This window comes from Hesperophylax consimilis, chromosome 26 (assembly GCF_061612785.1).
Source record: "Hesperophylax consimilis isolate HC1 chromosome 26, BYU_Hcon_1.0, whole genome shotgun sequence".
Classification (NCBI taxonomy): Eukaryota; Metazoa; Arthropoda; class Insecta; order Trichoptera; family Limnephilidae; genus Hesperophylax; species Hesperophylax consimilis.
The window spans coordinates 7,573,057-7,592,952 of NC_142861.1; the positions used below are offsets into that span (position 1 = coordinate 7,573,057).

Sequence of the window (19,896 nt, forward strand, 5' to 3'; positions counted from 1 at the left end):
TGAACAGTGTTCCAAGCTTTTCTATCTTAAATTCAGTAGGTACATGTTACACATTTAATAACCAACGTCTATCAATCGCACGTTTAAAACTTGAACAACTAATGCATATTTAATATAAAAACTATATTATTCGACCCAGTTGTCGTATGGGATCTGCTCCATCAGTTTGCTGATGAAGGAGGACATGTTTTGCACTAGCTTCCTCTTCAGGTCTGGCTTCATCTCCTTGAGAAGATCCTGTGCGTTGGTGTTGATAAATAGATTGAGAGCGGCATCTGATACAAAATAAATACATTAATACCACAGACATATGAATATATAGACTAGAAATTAAAGGTGAGGGGTAAAATCAACTGTTGAAGAACGAAGGGGGTAAAGCTGACTGTGATTCGTCAATAAATCAATCTGACAGTATATAGGCATCTCGCATTATAATATCACCATTTAGTTCTTAAAAGTAAAATCTGCTTTTGAATGAATAGACATTTTTACATGGGAGCACAAATTACTCGCCACGTTATGAACAAATTTGCGAAGTCCAAATTCGGCAAAAAAAAAATTCTTCTATTTTCAGAGTCGAATATTTTGTTTACGTATTTAGTTAAGACACTTTTATAAGTGTTCATAATTTACTTCCCAGTAACAACGATGCGCACACTTGAGAATCGCTACATTCGACCAATGTTGGCTCGATGTGATAGTATATGTTTCTACAACTGATTCATATTATACGACGTGAATAAGCTTAAAATGATGCTTACATATGGAATGTAATACGACAATTGGGTTTATTCTCTTTTTCACATATATTTTTACAAGTTTTCATATCACAAGCCACTATTTTGCCGTGTAATTTCATAAAATGCCTCGACCATAGCTCGACGCTAGTTCGAACAAGAATAATGACGTCACATTCTCAAGATTCACGGGGAGCCATACGCGAGCCCAGCCGGCTCCAATGGAACCGGTATGGGGAGTGGGGAATAATACGCTCTTAATCAAATATATATAAAGAACACAATTTTAAACTTTTTTCCACTTGTTTTTTATTTGACCGTGACCGGTTTCAGCCTGTTAGGGCCATCTTCAGACTGGTACAATTTTTATCTTAAACTAGGGTTTATATACATAGGCAAAATTACATTGAGGGGAGGGGTTAACATACTTAGGGCAGGTCTACTAATATTCATATGTCTATGATTAATACGCATTATACTAATGGATCAACCATAACAGAAACACAGGGAGAAGCGTGTCGACTGCCGCCGAACTACGACCAAATTGCACGGACTATCAAAGCGGCGGAGCGGATGATACTTACAAAAACTATTTAAAAAACTAATCATTCTACATTCCTACATTTAGAAGTTCGTAAATTTGACGACAGAAAACATGATTTTTTTTTATTCTCTCTGATAATATACAGGGTGTATCGGCACGTACCCGACAAACTTTAACCAGCTGTTCCTTAGCACATTTGGAGTAAAAAATCTTTTGTGCACTTTGCTGTCCGGTAACATTTTTTTTAATAAAAAAATTATCATTCATATTTTCACCACATGTCACCACTGTTTTATTCTTTGTCAAAGTTTGAAAACCCATCTGGCAATATTTTATTAGAATTCCGTTGAATAATGTACGTGTGTATATTGGCGCGCTTTTACAATCACAACGAAATGGCACGGCACCATTCGTCTCATTTTTAACTATTATTATTTAGTGTGTGCGAAAGAGCGAAGACGCTTTTCGACATACTTGCTTATAACAGCTGTTGAACACGAAAAGCAATGCCAATGACAGTGATGGAGTGTGGAAATTTTTAATTTTTTTGTTTTTAATTGAAAAAAAAATGCTACCGGACAGCAAAGTGCCCATAACATTTTTTACTCCAAATGTGCTAAGGAATAGCTGGTTAAAGTTTGTCGGGTTAGTGCCGATACAATCTGTATACATATATAGCTGTACCCCGCCAGGTGTTCTGTGGGTCAGTCTATCTGTGCAGATGGAGAAACAATAGCGCGTATTTTCTTTTACGTCCAACAGATGGTGCTGTTTTTCAAAGAGGGCATGTTTTTACCTGACACAGGCGACATCTATATAATATAGGTAAATTAAAACCTACGCGTATTTGAATGCAACGTTATGTAAAAATTTCAAAGCAATCTGTGAAGAACCTTCGGAGATTTAAGATTTTTAACAAACAAACACTTACATATTTATTTATATAGATACGAATCTGATTCTAGTATGCACTAAAGATATTTTAATAAATTGTGAACTTATTTCGGTAGGTTAACATTAAAAAGAAGACAAATTAGTTAAAATACTTTTAATTTAAACACTACACAAGAGATGCACTACCTAAATCCGATAGGACAATGGCACACCTGATAATAAAAGTTGTAGATAATGTCAGTATCGCCCTGATGAAAGATCCTCATTAGGAATCTCGATTCGACGTTGTTTGAAAGGCTTTAATCGTGTTTCTCCACATATTTTAATCATTTGCATAAACTTACGAAGAATGGAGTTCTCGTTGTGTGTATTTTCTACACCCATCTTCATGTCTTTGACGCTGAAGTCCATCTTGAGTTGTTCCAGAGCGAGGTAAGTTCTATCGTGAAGGTCGTATGGGCGGGCCTTGAAGTAAATCTTTGCCTTGACGCCCTCTGTTGATAAACAAAATAGAATAATTATAATAAAATATATTTACAAGGTTTAGTTTGGTTTGGGTCTTGGATAATGTTTGCAAGAAATAACGATAGGTGGATTTTTTATGTAAATTAATTTTGTAGGACAGGACAGCACTTCAAGATACATTTTTTTAATGTATTCATCTTCAGATAGATCACATTATTCTGTTTTAAATTATAGTTATTGGTTAATACGATAGACGAGTAAGAAAACAAGGTGAAGAGATGCAGTGCGTCCAAGACGAGAGTCGCAAAAGTCATTGTTTGTAGGATTTCCGCAAATGTGTTGTAGGCTACTTTGTTTTAGTCTGTGGTCAGTGCGCGTCTCTTCTCTTTCACTTACTATTTTCTCCCCTGTCGCCAGATACACGATACACGAGTAAGCTAACAAAATGAAGAGATGCAGCTTGTCCAAGTGGAGAGTCGCGAATGGCATTGTTTTTTTTAATTGCTGCGTTCAGGACGGTTTCTATTGTCTGTGGACAGTTTCCAGTTCTTTCGGATGACGTTTAACTCAAACGTTTGATGGTCATATATGACCAGCCGTCCATATTTTATAGAAGTATTTTAATATTTTTTTCTATCATGCGAAAATACTGATTTTTTTTGAAGTTAGAATGAGAAATAATAGTTCTTTCCAGTTTGCCGCAAATATTTATACTGTAATCTATTAATTAAATCTTAAAAATAGCAAAAAAAAATCATCTTAGCAATAGGTTTAACTTTAAAAAATATTTTTTATTATACGAACGAGATAAAAGTGAAGGTACAGTTTTCTTAAAAATTCCCCAAATAAACGTATTTATTTTTGAAATATCGAGTTCTCTTAATTTTTCTATGATTGGAGTTAAAAAAATAAATAAAAATGTGGTCAGCGTTATAGACAACATTTTTCACGTTTGATAGTAAAATGTTTTTTTTTTTTTTTTTTTTTTAAAAGAAAGACAAACATTCCCGGGTCACGGATAACCCAACAATGTTAAAAAATCTCCTACTACCACCACAGAAAGCCGAAAATGTTGCTTGTGTTGTGATGGAGGACTTAGCCAGCCGAGGAATCCAACACGCGACGCTCGGGTGAGACCCAAGCGCTATGCCCACTCAACCACTGACCGGTCAAATGGTCATGTTTTTTATTTAGAAAGAGTAATGTTTATTTTAAATGCATAAATCGGAAAGATAATTTTATCTTGTTTCTAAAACAGTATTTGTTTTTACGAAAAATTAAAAAATAAGATGTATATAGCGCATTTGAAATATACAGAAAACATGACAAGCTGAAATGTATTGAAGAGTTAATAAGAATTAATAATAATTATTGGATTATTTATATAGCGCCGTTTTCGTGAGAAAATCACCTCAAGGGCGCAAAATTATTGAGGTTAGCGTGGTTAAGGACAATTCCTTATCCTTAAGTTGAATCGGAATCGCCTCTCTGGAGTGTCAACACTATTCTCTCTGATTCTCTTCTATTTCGCTTACCATATTCTCCCCAGTAATCGCCAGCCCCGGAGGCTTTCAGCAGAATCAGCACCCCGGAGGATCTGTAGTGAGCCTTCGCCTTGATCTTGGGAATCAGCAGAGTGATCTGGAACTGATAGGTGTCCAAATCCGTCCTGAAAACCAACAAAAAAATCGAAAATAACCTTCTATTTAAGTATATTAAGTGTTTGATACGTAGATAACATAAGAAAAAATGAGATATAGCATGGAATTGGATCGTGACGCCCAATCCAAATTGCCCCGATAAACCAGAGGGGAGATTTCGGTTCAACTTAAGGATAAGCAATTATCACCTTAAAATGAACATCTTCTTCGTTGTCATCCGAGAGAATTATAATCATAGTTAACGAAAGATTCATTCATTTAAGGTTAAGGACAATTCCCTATCCTTAAAAGAACCGAAATATACCCTAGTTAACGATAAAATCGTTCATTATAAGGTTATAGATAATTACATATCATCAAGGCGATGCCATACGTAGTAATGCAAAATCATGTGTTTTTGGTTTGAAAATTTGGTGGCCTAGAAATGTTTCAGATGCTTTAATTAAATACTGCGAGTAAAATACATCTTGGCCTTTAAAATAATCGAGTATTTTTTAGAAAAGTCTTTTTATAACCCAAGACCAGAAAAAAATAATGTAAAGGCCTATGAAAACTTCTTTGACGTTCAAAATCTCCTACTTACGAACCCATTTTCTGTTATGATTTTATTGTAATGTGGCAAATTAAGTTATTTAAATATTTATGCCTGAACATCCACAAAATAAATTAAAGGCACTTTTTGGCCATGTTTTTTTCATGCGTAAATCAAAACAGGCGGATGGTGTAAGCGGGAATTTAAACCTTATCGCCATATACGTAAGGGGTGTTATTGATAGCGGCTCAGTTTAAAATATTATACGACGTAGTGCATCGCCTTAAGTAGAACCGAAATCTAAAGGGTATGGATAATTCCTTATACAGGATCCTTTACAACCTGCTGTCTTGGGCAGTAGGTATGGAGAGCTGTGAAAATATGGACGCTGATGTTCCAGACGTCTGTGACTCTTGATTAGTGCTTTGCATCTGCCTTCCAATTAGCTCATAGACAATAGAAACAAGAGAGATGCGGCGTAACACTATGGGATAAGCACGGAATGTAATATAATACCTGACATTGGAGACGGTGAGGTTACTAACTCCAGTGGCGTGAATGTCCATGAAGCTCGCCCTGTAACCGTCGGGGCCGCTGCCAAGGGCGATGCTGATCTCATCGATTATTATTGGCTCTACCTGGAAAAGTTATTTATTAATTAATTATATAAAATGATAACTATTAAGTAGAAATCTGATTGCTTGAAGGGGTGCAATCTAATTAAAAAATATATTTATTGCACAAAAAGAGTTCAAAGGGTATAGCTTATAGGTTACATCCTATTTCTTCCAGCTAACCCAACAAATACACATTATATTACATAACCCAACAATTACATGTTAACAAATGCTTGCAAATAAAAAATAAAAAAACAGAGGTATTTAATTTATGTAAGGTATTCATTTAAGGTATAGTGACATTTGTTTAAAATAAATGTTTTTAGTGTTGATTTAAATTTAAGTACGTCGGTTATTTGTTTGATGCTACGTGGAAGGTTGTTAAATACTTTAATGGCCATGTAATGTGGTCCCTTTTGAAATATAGTTTTGTTTGCTTTTGGGATTAATAAGTTTTCTGTGAACCTTGTAGAGTGTTTATGTGTTGAGTTTTTTTGTGGGAACTTTTCTGGAGATGATCGTACTAACAGGCATAACTCCATTATATATATATGTCCGTCACTGTCAGAAGTTTAAGATTTAAAAAAAATGGTCTACATGAATCCCGGTGATCAGAGTTTATAATTTTTCGTAGGAACCTCTTTTGGATGATAAAAACATCTTTGGCGTTTACCTAGTTTCCCCAAAAAACTATTCCGTATTTTATCATTGTGTATACGTTTCCATAGTATGCGGTAATTACTGACTCGATGTTTAAGATATTTTTAAGGGTCCCTAGAACAAAAGAAAAGCTAATGATTTTTGCAACAACTTTAGAAAGGTTATGAAACAACTTTATGAAAGGTGAGTTATGGGATTATGAAAATAATAGATTTATTAGATCGTACAGCTCAATTTTTAGCCCACGCTATAAGTGTTTTCTCCGAAGCTAGTTTAAGTACACTAGTTTGGTAGAAATTGTACTAAAAATGCTTAAATTACGACTTCTCTGAGATTACATAATAGTTCTACATTTTTTTTCGCTAAGCATTCCTTACCAGTATGTTATTAGTTGTCAATATTAATTTAGATTTTTTTTTCCAAACTCATCTTTACAATACATACAAATTCAAAGCTAAATCGAATAATTCCTTAACTTTGTTAAAATAACTTAAAAACTTTAGTTTCAGAAAATAATATCGATTTTTGGTAATTTTAGGTCTGCAAAAAGATGTTTTCAAAGCATCCGACAAAAGAAAAACATTGGGTCGGGGCCACAATGGTTTTTGTTTTCATAGGCCACGGAAAACCAAAACATTGTGGCCCCTCCCCAATGTTCTTATTTTTGTTTTGAAAAAAATTTGCCGCAGGAGATGTGTCTTTATGAGGAGCAGACTTATGTAACTATTTGTCAATTTTGATAAGAGGTTTCGTTGTCATCGGCGTTTGCCGACTCGGTGAAACTACACTTATTGTGTTAATTTAGATATCGAGTAATCTATATCTCTTCTCTAATATATATCTTCTCTACTATATCTTTTCGCTACTATATGTCTTCGCAACTATATCGCTTTTCTAATATATCTCGTATCTACTATATAAGTTCTCTAAATAGTATTAAAGTCGCCATCCGCTTCTCACTTTTATTTTTATTTTTTTTATAGTGAATACCTCACAAGAGTCCCAACTGCTCCCGTCTGGAGCCAGTGAGACTATGGCATCCCCAATTGGGGTATGTTGTGAGGCTGAAGGTAAGTGGGGAAGGGAAAGAGGAAGGTGGGGAAGTACCTGGCTATTCAGATCTAGTCACTAAACACGGCTAAAGCCATTTGGAGCAACGTTTCAATTCTGAATGTTGGTCTTACACCAGGGCGATACTGGTAGTATCTTCCACTCTGGAACGTGCCGCAAATATACTATATATTATTTTTAATTAATTAATTGTGAAATAACACAAATTAATCAAATAAAATTTATTTACGCACGCCGGGTTCGAACCCGCGACCTTCGGAATGGCAGTCCAATGCGTTACCACTGGACTATGCCGGCCGTCAGAATCTCACTGTTTGGGTGCTAAGTTCTTCTAAACTACACAACGGATTTTAAAAGGTTTTTTAGTTTCATTTAGAATTTTTTTTCGGGAAGGTTTTTATATATTATGATACATGCATATTATATTTAAATAAAATAAAGAAAAGGCGCTGTTTTATAATCAAGTCGTAAAAATGTATTTTCGGGCACTACATTCCTAACGCTGTCTACACCTTATGAGATACATCAAAATAATGTTGTACGGAATTGTATATCTTGAAAAGGCCGACAAAAAGTCAGCAATTTCATACGTATATATCCTAAGGATAACCTCTAGCAACACCGGGTACACGTCAGCTAGTAGTTATACATCTGAGGGTGAGTTACAACTTACCTCTGTGACGCCCAGCTCTGGGATTCCCACCCTAAAGTATTCAGTCAGTTTGTTAAAACTGTTTTTGAGACATTCATTTACGTAAGGGTCATCTCTGTAACATTTCTGCACGTAGTATGCTGAAAACAAAACAAACAAATTGGTTGGTTTACTTTTTTAAAAGTACTAGTTTCTGAAATAATTAGATAGATGGTGGATACATATTATAGCGACTATTTAAACATTGTACATACAAAAAATACAGTGTGTGGCAAGCCTACGCACGACGGAAGTGAAACTTTTAGTATTCTTCTCTCTCTCTTTTCATTTCATTCTCTCTTTTTTTCTGTCTATTGGCATATTTATAAGTAGCATGTGATAAAAAAAATTAAAAGTTATAAAAATATGGGATTCGAACCCGGGTCCTGCATAACGAGTGTCGAACGCTCTGCCTCTAGACCGCGAGGAGAGATATTTCGCGCGACGCGGCGTTATTGGCCTTGATTAGTAATTTTAATGATTCAAAATAAAAATAATTATCAATAAAGTAAATTAAATTTAAATTAACAAATTTATCTAATTTTTTACTACATTATTACAAATCGTTGATAAAAAAAATTAAAAGTTATAAAAATATGGGATTAATCACAAAAATATCAAAAATCACAAAAAGAAAAAAAAATAGTTAAAGCGGGGATCGAACCTCGGTTCTTCACGACGACAATCGGGCGCTTTACCTCTAGACCGCGAAGCTGAGTTTGTAGAGCGACCGAAAGTAGGTATATAATATTGGCTAGGCTCCTATAGCGAAATGATCACGGTTTTCGATGACGGTCATGAGTTGGTTTTACTCCGGTCCTCGAAATATAAACGCGCATAACGCGCGTAAAGAAGTTTCACTTCAAAAAATATGATAGTAAATATTATATGTATAGTAAATTGTATTTCTTAGTCCTCCTCACTAGGGTGACCTGTGCTGAGGCGGACTAAAGTTATTCATTACTTTGTAGTTTTCTATGTCGTTTTTAATGTTTTTGTCAGAGATTTTCATTAATCTGTTTCAGCAAGATTTTTATTCTTGATTTGTAGTCATTCAAATTTTCTATTCACTTTATATCAGGGGAAGGATGTTGTGGAGTTTTGGAGCAAAATAAATGTAATTTTTTTTCCGAATGTGGTTTTATGACCTGGAATATTTTTTATGTCATTGCGATTTGACCTAGTGTGATGAGTACGCGGTATTGTAGAGGATTCAGTTTTTGAGTAGTTTCAATAAGATTTTGAAGATTTTTAGCAATTTCTTATGGGTACCTTAAGTATGGTATTTATGTTTCGTTTTTGAATTGTGTTCAAGTAATGTATATACTTAGATACAGCAGATATCCATACTATAATTCCATATTCAATACGAGAATGACATAAAGTGTACTAGTTTTTTTCATATCTTTTTTCCATACATGTCATTTTGTAAGTATTCCGTGATACCTTTGATATGCAAATAGATAGTCCCAGGAAGTGAGATCTATGGCTGTGTATACTTTGATTTGGAGGATATTGGCAGATTATCTATTTTTACGTTACATATATATGTTTTCTGTTTCCTGTATTTTGTTGCATCAGCGGCCATTCCCTGCACTTTGAGGAATACCTAAGGGGACAAACTTGGGACCTCTACTATTCTTGATATTGATTGATGATATTCAAGAATGCATACAAAGTACTACTTGCTTTCTTTTTACTGACGATCTCAAATTACTCAGGAGGATATGCGACATTTAAGATTTCATTAAAATACTTAAATTTATTTAGACTTAATATCATCATTATTCGATGAGAATAAACTTTTCTTTAATGTATAAAAAGGGGTCACTGTAAAATATACGCGTTCAAAAAGGCCTATTAATATAGAATTTAAAAAGTGAAATCCATAGGAGACCTCGGGGTCACATTTGATCCCAAACTTACCTTTTCAGATCATATTCAGTGGAGTTTGCATCATTATTCTATGAACTTCTTTGATTTGTGATAAGAACAAGTAAACAATTTTCCAAGCTTGAAGTAATGACAACGATGTTCATCTGCATTATACGATAAAAACTAGAATACGCTTCCACTGTTTAGGCCCCATACCAGCAAAAAATATATAGAATTAAAAGAAAAAATTCTAAAAAGTTTAAAATAAAAATTAAAAATATATAAAAAAATAAACATTTACGCCCATTCGAAATAAAGGTTTTCATTGGATTGTAGAATCTTTAGCTAAGTACTTAACTGATGACATCATATTTCTTTGAATAAATTACCTGTTTACTCCTGAGGCCGTTCATAAACAGTCTTAAACCTGAACAAAAAGATGTGTTTTACAAACTGTTTTTTACACCTTTCAATATTGACAAAGAAAATATCAGTTTGTAAAGAACTAACAAATAACATCGAAAATACCCAGGACAAAATCAGCACACTTGAAAAAACAACCAATTTGCACATTACGTACATTGTTTGCTTAGGTTTAAATAAATTGTCAAAAACAATACTTAAAATAATACTTTAAAGCCCTTTAAGTGTTAATTTGAACTGAAAAACAAACGTTCTCTTCCAACTTATAGCTTCTATTTACGTAAGTCGATACAATTACGAACTTACATAATTATGAGCCGCTTACAAATGATATTTGTAAGAAAACAAAGATATTTAAAAAAATTTAATTTTTTTAAAAAGGAAGACAAATATTGCCGGGTTAACAACCTGACAATATTTTAAAATTTCCTACCACCACCACAGTAAGCGGAAAATGTTGCTTGGGTTGTGATGGAGGACTTAGCCAGCCGAGGAACTGAACACACTACGCCTGGGTGGGACATAAACGCAATGTCAACTCAGCCAGTAATACAGTAATTTGTTGCAATCTTTGTTGCATTGCATGTTATGTTGCTAATATCTGTACAAGGCTTTAGTTGATGTGAACAACACATGGGTACTTAGGGTTGTGCGAGTTGGTGCATATGTGTACCTACACTTTATATTTAACAGTTGTGTCGAATTAAAAATAAAACTATTTTAATGTTTTTTTCTGAAGTCGAGTAACAAATAACAAGAAACAAAGCATTTGTACTAGTAACCGTGTTCGCATCAGCATCAACTCTCGCTTCGATACATATTTGTATAAGTGGTAATGAAATTTTACCTTCCAACCGAAGTGTAGTTTGAAGTGCTAATTAATTATTTGTACTGCCGAGTGAGAGTTGTAACTTTGCACTTCTCTTTTCTATTAAATATTGAGACTGTTTCAATTCAAGAGAAAGTGATAAATCTACCTTCGTCACGTTTGAATACCAACTTAATGACTACGTTGATAAGTCCAATAATTGAAAATTAAAGCAAACTAAATGGCAATGGAAAACGTTTTAGTGCATTTTTATCATTTTTTTGAGAGCAAGAAAGCCGCAAAGGAAATGGGTTCTATTTTTGAAGATTGGAGTGAGGTTACATTTATTTACAGATAAATAAAAGTTATTAACGGTTGATCAAATGTGAAAACTGAATAATAAAGTCAGTTAGGAGACACGCCAAACCAAAGATATTCTAATATCTTTGCGCCAAACCGTACGTTGTTGTTGATCTCAAACGGGTCGTTTCGAGACTCGTTCTCGCTAAAACATCGATGCTGAAATCATTAAAAAGTAAATACACTTTGTCAACAAAATAGTTCTTTTCATGTTGTTGACACGAAAATTTGGTAAATTGAAAATTAATAGGCCATTGAGTTACTAAAAAAAATTTCATGCGTATTTTGAGTCGGTTTACTTTTCAGATTTAAGGGTCAGTTAGGAAATTGAACATGCGATACAAATTATTGACATTCATTGTATTCTAGAATGGAAAGAAGCTTGCATCGGCAACACTTTACAAGCTTTGTCCGGACAGTCAACAAAACGCACAACACATTCCCAACTAGCAAATAAATCAATTAGCCGTCAAAAGGCCAAAATATTTTTTTTTCTTCCGACTTTATGTCCGGGTTAAATCTTCCCTAAACGAAAAAGTAAACCCTTCCACACACTTTACTTTACACAAATGATTATCAAGTCAATCCACATTATGCAAGTGAATTATATAAGCATTCTAAATATAAAATAATACAAGAATAACTCGTCAAATTACCAGAGATCAAATGGGAAAATAATTCACCGACTCCAGATATTTTCATATCAGAGGGTTCGGCTCGGTAGAACTCCTAACTGGACCTATAAATCCTACTGATCCCTCAATATAAATAAAAATAATCCTACATGTATTTAAAATAACTAATTTTTGAATTTTTATGTATAAATTCTTCGAAAGATATATGGGACTACTTTATTTCCCCCACATGTGGCAACACTAACTTAAATTAATCCGCCGCTAGACGCAAGCGGGCACCAGAAGAGAAATCTTCATTCCTGTTTCAACCTTCGATTCTACCACCACTATCTCTACTTTGTCTACCACAGTCTCCGCGTTCTGTAAAATTGTAAATTCATCCTCACGAATAAATTTAATTAATATTGCAGACACTCATTTTCAATCTCCCATCTCCTGAACACGATTTACGGTTCCGGCAGCCACCGTAAATTACAAATACACACACACACACACATTGCTGCCACAGATCTAATACGCATAAATTTTGAATGAAAGAGCTAGGTATAGTGCCAGTAGCCGAAATAACAAATGGTAATATTTTTATAGTCTGAGAATGCCAAATTCTTTTAATTCCATTTCCTAAATCTGTGTATTTTCTTATTTTTTCAAAAACAGATTTTTTTCAAAATTATTGCATTTTCATTACTTGTCATCTTTTAGTTGATATGTTCATACTTGTCTAGTACATCCCATACGTAGTTTCATCATTATAAGATTCTCGCTTAAGGATGGTTCATAATTAACCTAAATCAAAAATAAATAATTTTATTTAGGGAACCAATTTCGAACAGTTAGTAAAGCATAGCCATCCAGAATTCCAGATGCAAAACGGTTGTAGTAACACAAAATAGCATCCATCTTCAAATTTAAGTTTTGTGATGATCAAATCCTTTTATTGATCATTGTCAATATCGGCGCTACAAGCTACAACGATTGACTACAAGTCTAGGAAAGACAACATTATGCTGCTGCTCTTCAGTTCTCTATACAGATATAATGTTCGCCGCATACTCTGCACCAAAGATATTAGAAGAACGAGATATATTCTATGTTGGCCGCCGGACCGTAGCCGGAGTACTACCTAATTAGGGTACTTTGAACGGTATCGGGACGTGTACGCACAGAAATCTGTTCTATGTATTAGTGCGGATACCTTAGCGCAAGCGAAGGTGTGCAGTAGTATTGGTGAACAAAACCGGCGACACTCGGCAAAACAATTCCACTCAGTACGAACTGCGCATAGCACATCTCGTTCTTCTAATATCTTTGCTCTGCACTGAGAAAAATGAGTATTGCTGTTTTTTTTTCAAATTCTCTACAAATTATTGTGAATCTGGTTAAAAACGGGATTGTAGGCTCTTAACGAACTAATTAATAGGTTTTGTTTAAACATTTTAGTCAAATGCAAATATATGTCGATGTCGGAACACTTTATAAAATCCTAATATTTTTGCATTTCGACGTAAGGTAAATTCAGGTGCATGGGAAATTACTAAAAGTTTATCAGGAAACGGCCTGCAATCCAGTTTTTAACCGGATTACCATTAATTTGAAGAGATTCTTAAAACCTCATTATTCTCCGTATGTCACCGCCATACATTATCATCCAGAGCGACCCAAGTTCTCACAAAACTCCTTCGTCCCAAAGGCAGATTTTTAAACTAAAAAGCCTCTTTGATCGTTTGCTATTATGGTCCATCCTTCCTAAAATCCATCCAACTGTACCAATTTTATGGAACTTGTCATATTTTAAGTTTGTTGATTTCCTCATCTTAGTGTTTCTTCATTAATTTAATTATTAGTCTGTATCCTTAGAGACTGAAGGGGGGAAGCAGGAGTGAAGGTGTTTGTCAGAGAGGCCAAGAGTCAGCGAGGATAGTTTTCGTCGATATTGACGATGATAAAATTAAGATAAGGTAAAACGATCGAAATTATATGTGGAAAGATGATCTGCATGGAATCTGTACGTAAATACGTGCCGCGTAAAGCGTACACTACTCAAAATACCTCGATCCGGTTCTGACAAGTACTAAACTAGTTATTGACATGCGAATATTCACTTAGATTTAGATATTCCAGCTAACCTCTACTTCTTAGCTCTACTACAACGCAGCAGTTTAAAGGTAAAGCAATTAGTCATCTCGTCAAGCGTGGACAAAGCCAGCAACGGTAAGTTGACCCCAGTGAGGGTCACTGGCCCGGTGATGGTGACGGTGTCCTGCATTGTCTGCTATACCAACACCAAACACTCTGGAATTCAGTTCAACGATACTTATAAATGAAAAGCACGGAGTATCATGGCACAGTAATGACTGACTGTGAACACTGCTAATATTTGAGATTGATTTGCTTTGCTTGAGATGATTACAGTTTGAACAGATAGAGAAGAAAATAGATTATCGCGAGGTCTTCCGAACAGGATTGCGCTGAGGAAAATGTTGTTGATTATATATTCATTATCGGCGTTATCCTTCAAGGATTAGAAGTAGTACAGTAAATAACTGAAAACAGCTTGGCAGTTTGTTAAATTAGATTTGTTGTTCCGCTTGCCAATAATTTTATTACTAAGACCTATTTATATTTAGAGATTGACGGGTTATATATATCAATAGCATCTTTATAATCACTACCCAAATTCTGTGCACGTCGAACAGAAGTATACAATTGTGATAAAACGGTAGATAATATTTTTATCTGAAGTAAATAAAAAAATAATTCCTTACTTATATTTTAATGTTGATATTTCTGACAAAACAATATATTTTTCTTATTTAATTATTGAAGACAATGGTAGCAAAAGAAATTTTGAAACAGAAAAATAAGAAAAAATATACGGTCACGTCTAGGACTCGAACCCAGGACCAAAGGGCATATAAAAATAATATATATTTACCTAAAAACACTGTCTTGATTGCATTTAGTTCAAGTTAAATCTTGCGATCATACATAAAGATATCTGCCAATAAAACTGCTCGGTGAGAATAATGAAGACAATGTTGGTAGTTCTTACTTGAAGTATGATACAGTTAAATATGTTGGTAGAGCAGTGCCCCGGCAAGGCAAGGGTTCTGGGTTCAAGTCCTAGATGTGACCGTATCTTTTTATGATTTTTAGGAATCGCTAATATTGTCTGCAATCCAAAAAATACATTTTTCTTAGTTGCATTTTTAATGAAAAAACATAAGTATCACAACATTATTTTCAATGAAAACATCAAATGTCTATTTATCGAGATAAAAACGACATTTTTTAGAAGAGACATTTCATAAAGCTTAACAATATTGGGCATTATTTGGTTCGCGAGTTTCGTCAGTTGGACAAACAAAATATACATTTCGTTTGCATTAAAAAAGTAGGTTAACATTAACCTATTTAATTTAAAATGAAAGATTTGTTCGCAAATCCGTATTGACGATGATCAATTATCATAGTAAATTATTATTGATCAGGGATGGAGCAAACTGATTACAAATACTTGAAAAACCAGCTTTAATCTGCAAATGAGGACGGTTGCTCAGATCGACAATCTCTAATGTACAAACGAAATGTAGAAGGTATGCTGAGTCTGTTATACGTGTATTTTAATAAACAATCCCCGGAGTTTCGTGATATCACCTTAAAACCGGTGTATAATATACCAAAAGATTTTAATTAACAATCTCATTATGTCAGTTTGATGAATCAATTGCATCTAATAACGCTGTCTGACAGGAGAATTATGTCTGACCTGGTTGTGTTACACAGGGTTATTAATAACTTAATTGACAGCTCTGCTATCGTCGCCACTATTAAATTACATGTGCCGACTAGGAACAAAAGACAAAATGTAACAATCTTCTGCAATACATACACAACTAACTATCATATACACTTACCAACCAATAGGATGCATGATCTGGGCAACAAGTTTGAGGGTACTATTGATATATTTACTGACTCCATTTATAGAACTAAGCGTAATCTATCCCAGAACTTTGTTGAATCCTACAAATTATAGTAGCATTGGTTATGTAGTTTTAATGATTTGTCTTATATGTAGTATTGTTCTAGTTTATATATTATTACTTTTATGTTACTTTAACATTTTTTATTAATATTGTTTCATATTCAGTTTATCAGGCGTTCTTTCATGTTTTAATTACAAATGAAAAATCCTTGGATTTTCATGATATCACTTTACATTTGAAACACGGTGTATAATAGGTAGACCAACAGATTATAATGAAAAATCAATGGAGTTTCACGACATCACCTTGAAACAAGGTGTATAATAGATAGACCGATACATTGTAATGAAAAATCTATGGAGTTTCATGATATCACTTTGAAACACGGTGTATAATATGTAGACCAACAGATTGTAATGAAAAATCTATGGAGTTTCATGATATAACCTTGAAACACGGTGTATAATATACCAAAAGTTTTTAATGAACAATCTCAGGAGTTTCGTGATATCACCTTGAAACATGGTGTACATACCAAAAGAAAATTATGTTCCGTAGCTATAGAGAAAGTAAGGCCTACATAACTACTGGTGCGTCAACACAACTTAATCATTCGCAAGGTGATTTATTGTCACATCTCTCTGACCGTCTCGTGGTCAACGGATTCTATTATTGGTTTAAAAAAAACCATATTCAAATTGACTGCCAAACCAGACGGGGAAATCCCACTAAAGATTTATCGACACACGAGTTGAAATTCTCACAAAAGTATTGGCATCGTAGTCAGAGTTGACTCGAACACGGTACTCACACAGATGCATTGTTCGCATACATCATGTTTCAATTTTGTTATTAGATACGAGAAAAGTGAAATCAAATAAAATTTAATTTTTAATGTAATCAATAGAACACTGTAAAACTTTTATTTTATTTTTAATTTAATTATTATTTATTTATACTGGGTTTTACACATGTTCGCACTTACGTGAGAACTATCCAGTTACAAAAACTCAGTTAAATAAAAAAAAAACTAATATTAATCTTTTCGAACGATTGCTTGTTTTTCCCTAAAAATATTAAGTAAGTGTACGCAAAACAAACGGCTGTTGCTCAGTTACGTTTGACAACAACAATAAATTATTCGTAAACCACTTTAAGGTGCCGACTCTATTAACGGGGGTTTCACCTTTTAATTATTTCTAATGAACGTATTACTAAAATCTCAAATATTTCTAGAGGGATCCCTAAGAATGCACGTTATTTATATTTAAGATGAATAAAAACAGGACCTTACAATACAAATATTTTGTCTAAAACGTTTTGAAAACTTTGTAAAACGTTTTTCAACTATAAAATTAGTTCTAAGCACCAAATTTTATTTACCTAAACGATACATTAGTAAATTTCCGAGGGATCCCTCTAGAAACATGAGAGATTTTAGTAATACGTTAATCAGAAATAATTAAAATAAACCCCACGGAAAGATCGATTTTCTGGGCCTAAAGTGACCGTCCATTACGCTGGCCGCCCGCCGAATATAGTTTTCACACGACTTCATCGCTTTATTTTAGTGATTTGATAAAGCAAATTCAACCGCAAGTCTGTCCAATACACATTTACATAATACATTTTTTTCTATGGCTGCTTCATTTAAATTCAAATTAAAAAAAAAAAAATATTGCGCAAAAATACAGATTACAAAGGGTATAGCTTATAGGTTACATCCTATTTCTTCCAGCTAACCCAAAAATACACATTATATTGCATAACCCAACAATTACATGTTAACAAATGTATGTAAGGTATTCATTTAAGGTGTAGTGACATTTGTTTAAAAGAAATGTTTTTAGTGTTGATTTAACTTTAAGTATGTCGGTTATTTGTTTGATGCTACGTGGAAGGTTGTTTTATACTTTAATGGCCATGTAGTGTGGTCCTTTTTGAAATATAGTTTTGTTTGCTTTTGGGACCAATAAGTTTTCTGTGAACCTTGTAGCGTGTTTATGTGTTGAGTTTTTTTTGTGGGAGCTTTTCTGGGAATGATCGAACTAACAGGCATAACTCCATAATATATATGTCCGTCACTGTCAGAAGTTTGGTCTACATGAATCTCGGTGATCAGAGTTTGTAATTTTTTGTAGGCACCTCTTTTGGATGATAAAAACATCTTTGGCGTTTACTGAGTTTCCCCAAAAAACTATTCCGTATTTTATCATTGAGTATTCGTATTCATAGTATGCGGTGATTACTGACTCGATGGTTAAGATATTTTTAAGGGTGCCTAGAACAAAAGAAAAGCTACTGATTTTTGCTACAACTTTAGATACATGTTCTTTCCAGTTTATATTTAGTCGTTATCGTTAAGATTCTGGCTTTATTTTAGGTAATTGTCTCGTCTTAAAAACAAAATCCACTGTATGTCGGTTTTGTTCTATGAGATCCAGATATTTCTACTTTTTAATATTTAATCACGTTGTTATTGCAGAAAAACAAAAGTCATTCATTCGTTTTAAGTCTTAGATAATTTGGACTTATCCAGTGTGTCCTTCACAAGTTCATAGAATTAAAAATTTCTGAACTTGTTTATAAGCATAACGTTTATTCACTTTCATTTTTTTTTATTTGATACGTGTACCCGGCGTTGTTCGGGGACATATAAATAGTTTTGAGGTTTTGAATTAGTCACCGATTCTATATTGTATTTGTATGCCTTTCTTGAAAGAATTAAGTTTGTTTACGGACAAAACTATTTTTTCACAATTTTTTAAAAAGTTTACAGCATTTACAAAAAAATCAAAGTAAGCCTTTAATAGTATATTAAAGTATAAGTGGATAAACAGGTCTTTAAAACACGCGCGATTTTTCGAGCACGACGGCGTAGCCGAGTGCTCGAAATAAAGCAAGTGTTTTAAAGACCAGTTATCCACGAATACTTTACGCTATTTTTTTTTATTGGTACTCTTTGAAAACATAAATATTGATATTATTATTAAAAATTTGGAAATAAGAACTATTAATGAATTCGTGATGTGACATCACAATATCTTGTTGTCATGGAAATGAAAAACACAAACATTAATTTGCAATGTTTTATTTGACGTTTAAAATATTCCTGTCAGATTTATAGTTAAAAGTTGACATTTAGACTTCGCATTTTGTTGATTTGTTGATGTTGCCATGGTAACTTTAAAAAACGCGCGTTCCATAAAGTGCGATTTAAACACGCTAGAGCGTACTTTAAATGAGTAAAAAAGGGCACCAATGTAAAAAAAGAATATTTTTTAAAAACATATAAAAACGAACATACCTAATTCTTGTCATGTTGTATTTTGTTTTGTTTCTTTCTTTCTCCTTTCGTATCCACTGTATTTGTAATCGAGGATAACTAATTTTTACCAATGTTAATGTTAAAATCTAGGTAAATACCTTCTTGTAAATTCCTACCATGGCTTTGTGCTTTTGTGTATATCACTGTCTCTTTTCTTTTAGTTTCTTATTGTTTGTTCTACTGAACATCCTTTTTCTATTTTTGTACATTTTGAATGTGAAACTTATAAATATGATTCTATTTTTATACTGTTTCATATGTGAAACTTATAATTATGATTCTATTTTTATACTGTTGCATTTTGTGAAACTTATATTTTTTATATTAAAATACCAATGTAAAATTGTACCCATTGACTCCCACCTTTGTATTGTATGTAAGTTCCTCTCATCCTACAACGAGTTTTGTAACTCTTCGGGATTGCTCTAGCAAAAAAAAAATTACACAAAATTCAACCTCAAATCAGAAATCGCCAAATATAATAAGTAATCGTCTCTGCTAACTTTTACACCTCATATCTTAGAACAAGGCAAAGTGAAGTTAGAACCCTGTCCAACTGAGGTAACGATTAATTAGGTATCTCTCCAAAATAATGATTACTACTCC

General features: G+C 33.6%; 1 protein-coding gene across 1 annotated transcript in view; it reads right to left on the minus strand.

The window, feature by feature from the left end:
* Window positions 1-41: 41 nt before the first annotated feature.
* Window positions 42-19,896, minus strand: part of Jhbp2 (Juvenile hormone binding protein 2) — a 32,964-nt gene continuing 13,109 nt past the window's right edge. Inside the window, exons 2-6 of the mRNA XM_089647623.1 lie at window positions 7,855-7,973; window positions 5,350-5,471; window positions 4,176-4,309; window positions 2,520-2,669; window positions 42-275 (exon numbers count right to left, since the gene is read on the minus strand). Coding sequence (XP_089503749.1) covers window positions 127-275; window positions 2,520-2,669; window positions 4,176-4,309; window positions 5,350-5,471; window positions 7,855-7,973 — 674 coding nt within the window. The 3' untranslated portion in view covers window positions 42-126. The remainder of the gene's footprint in view (window positions 276-2,519; window positions 2,670-4,175; window positions 4,310-5,349; window positions 5,472-7,854; window positions 7,974-19,896) is intronic.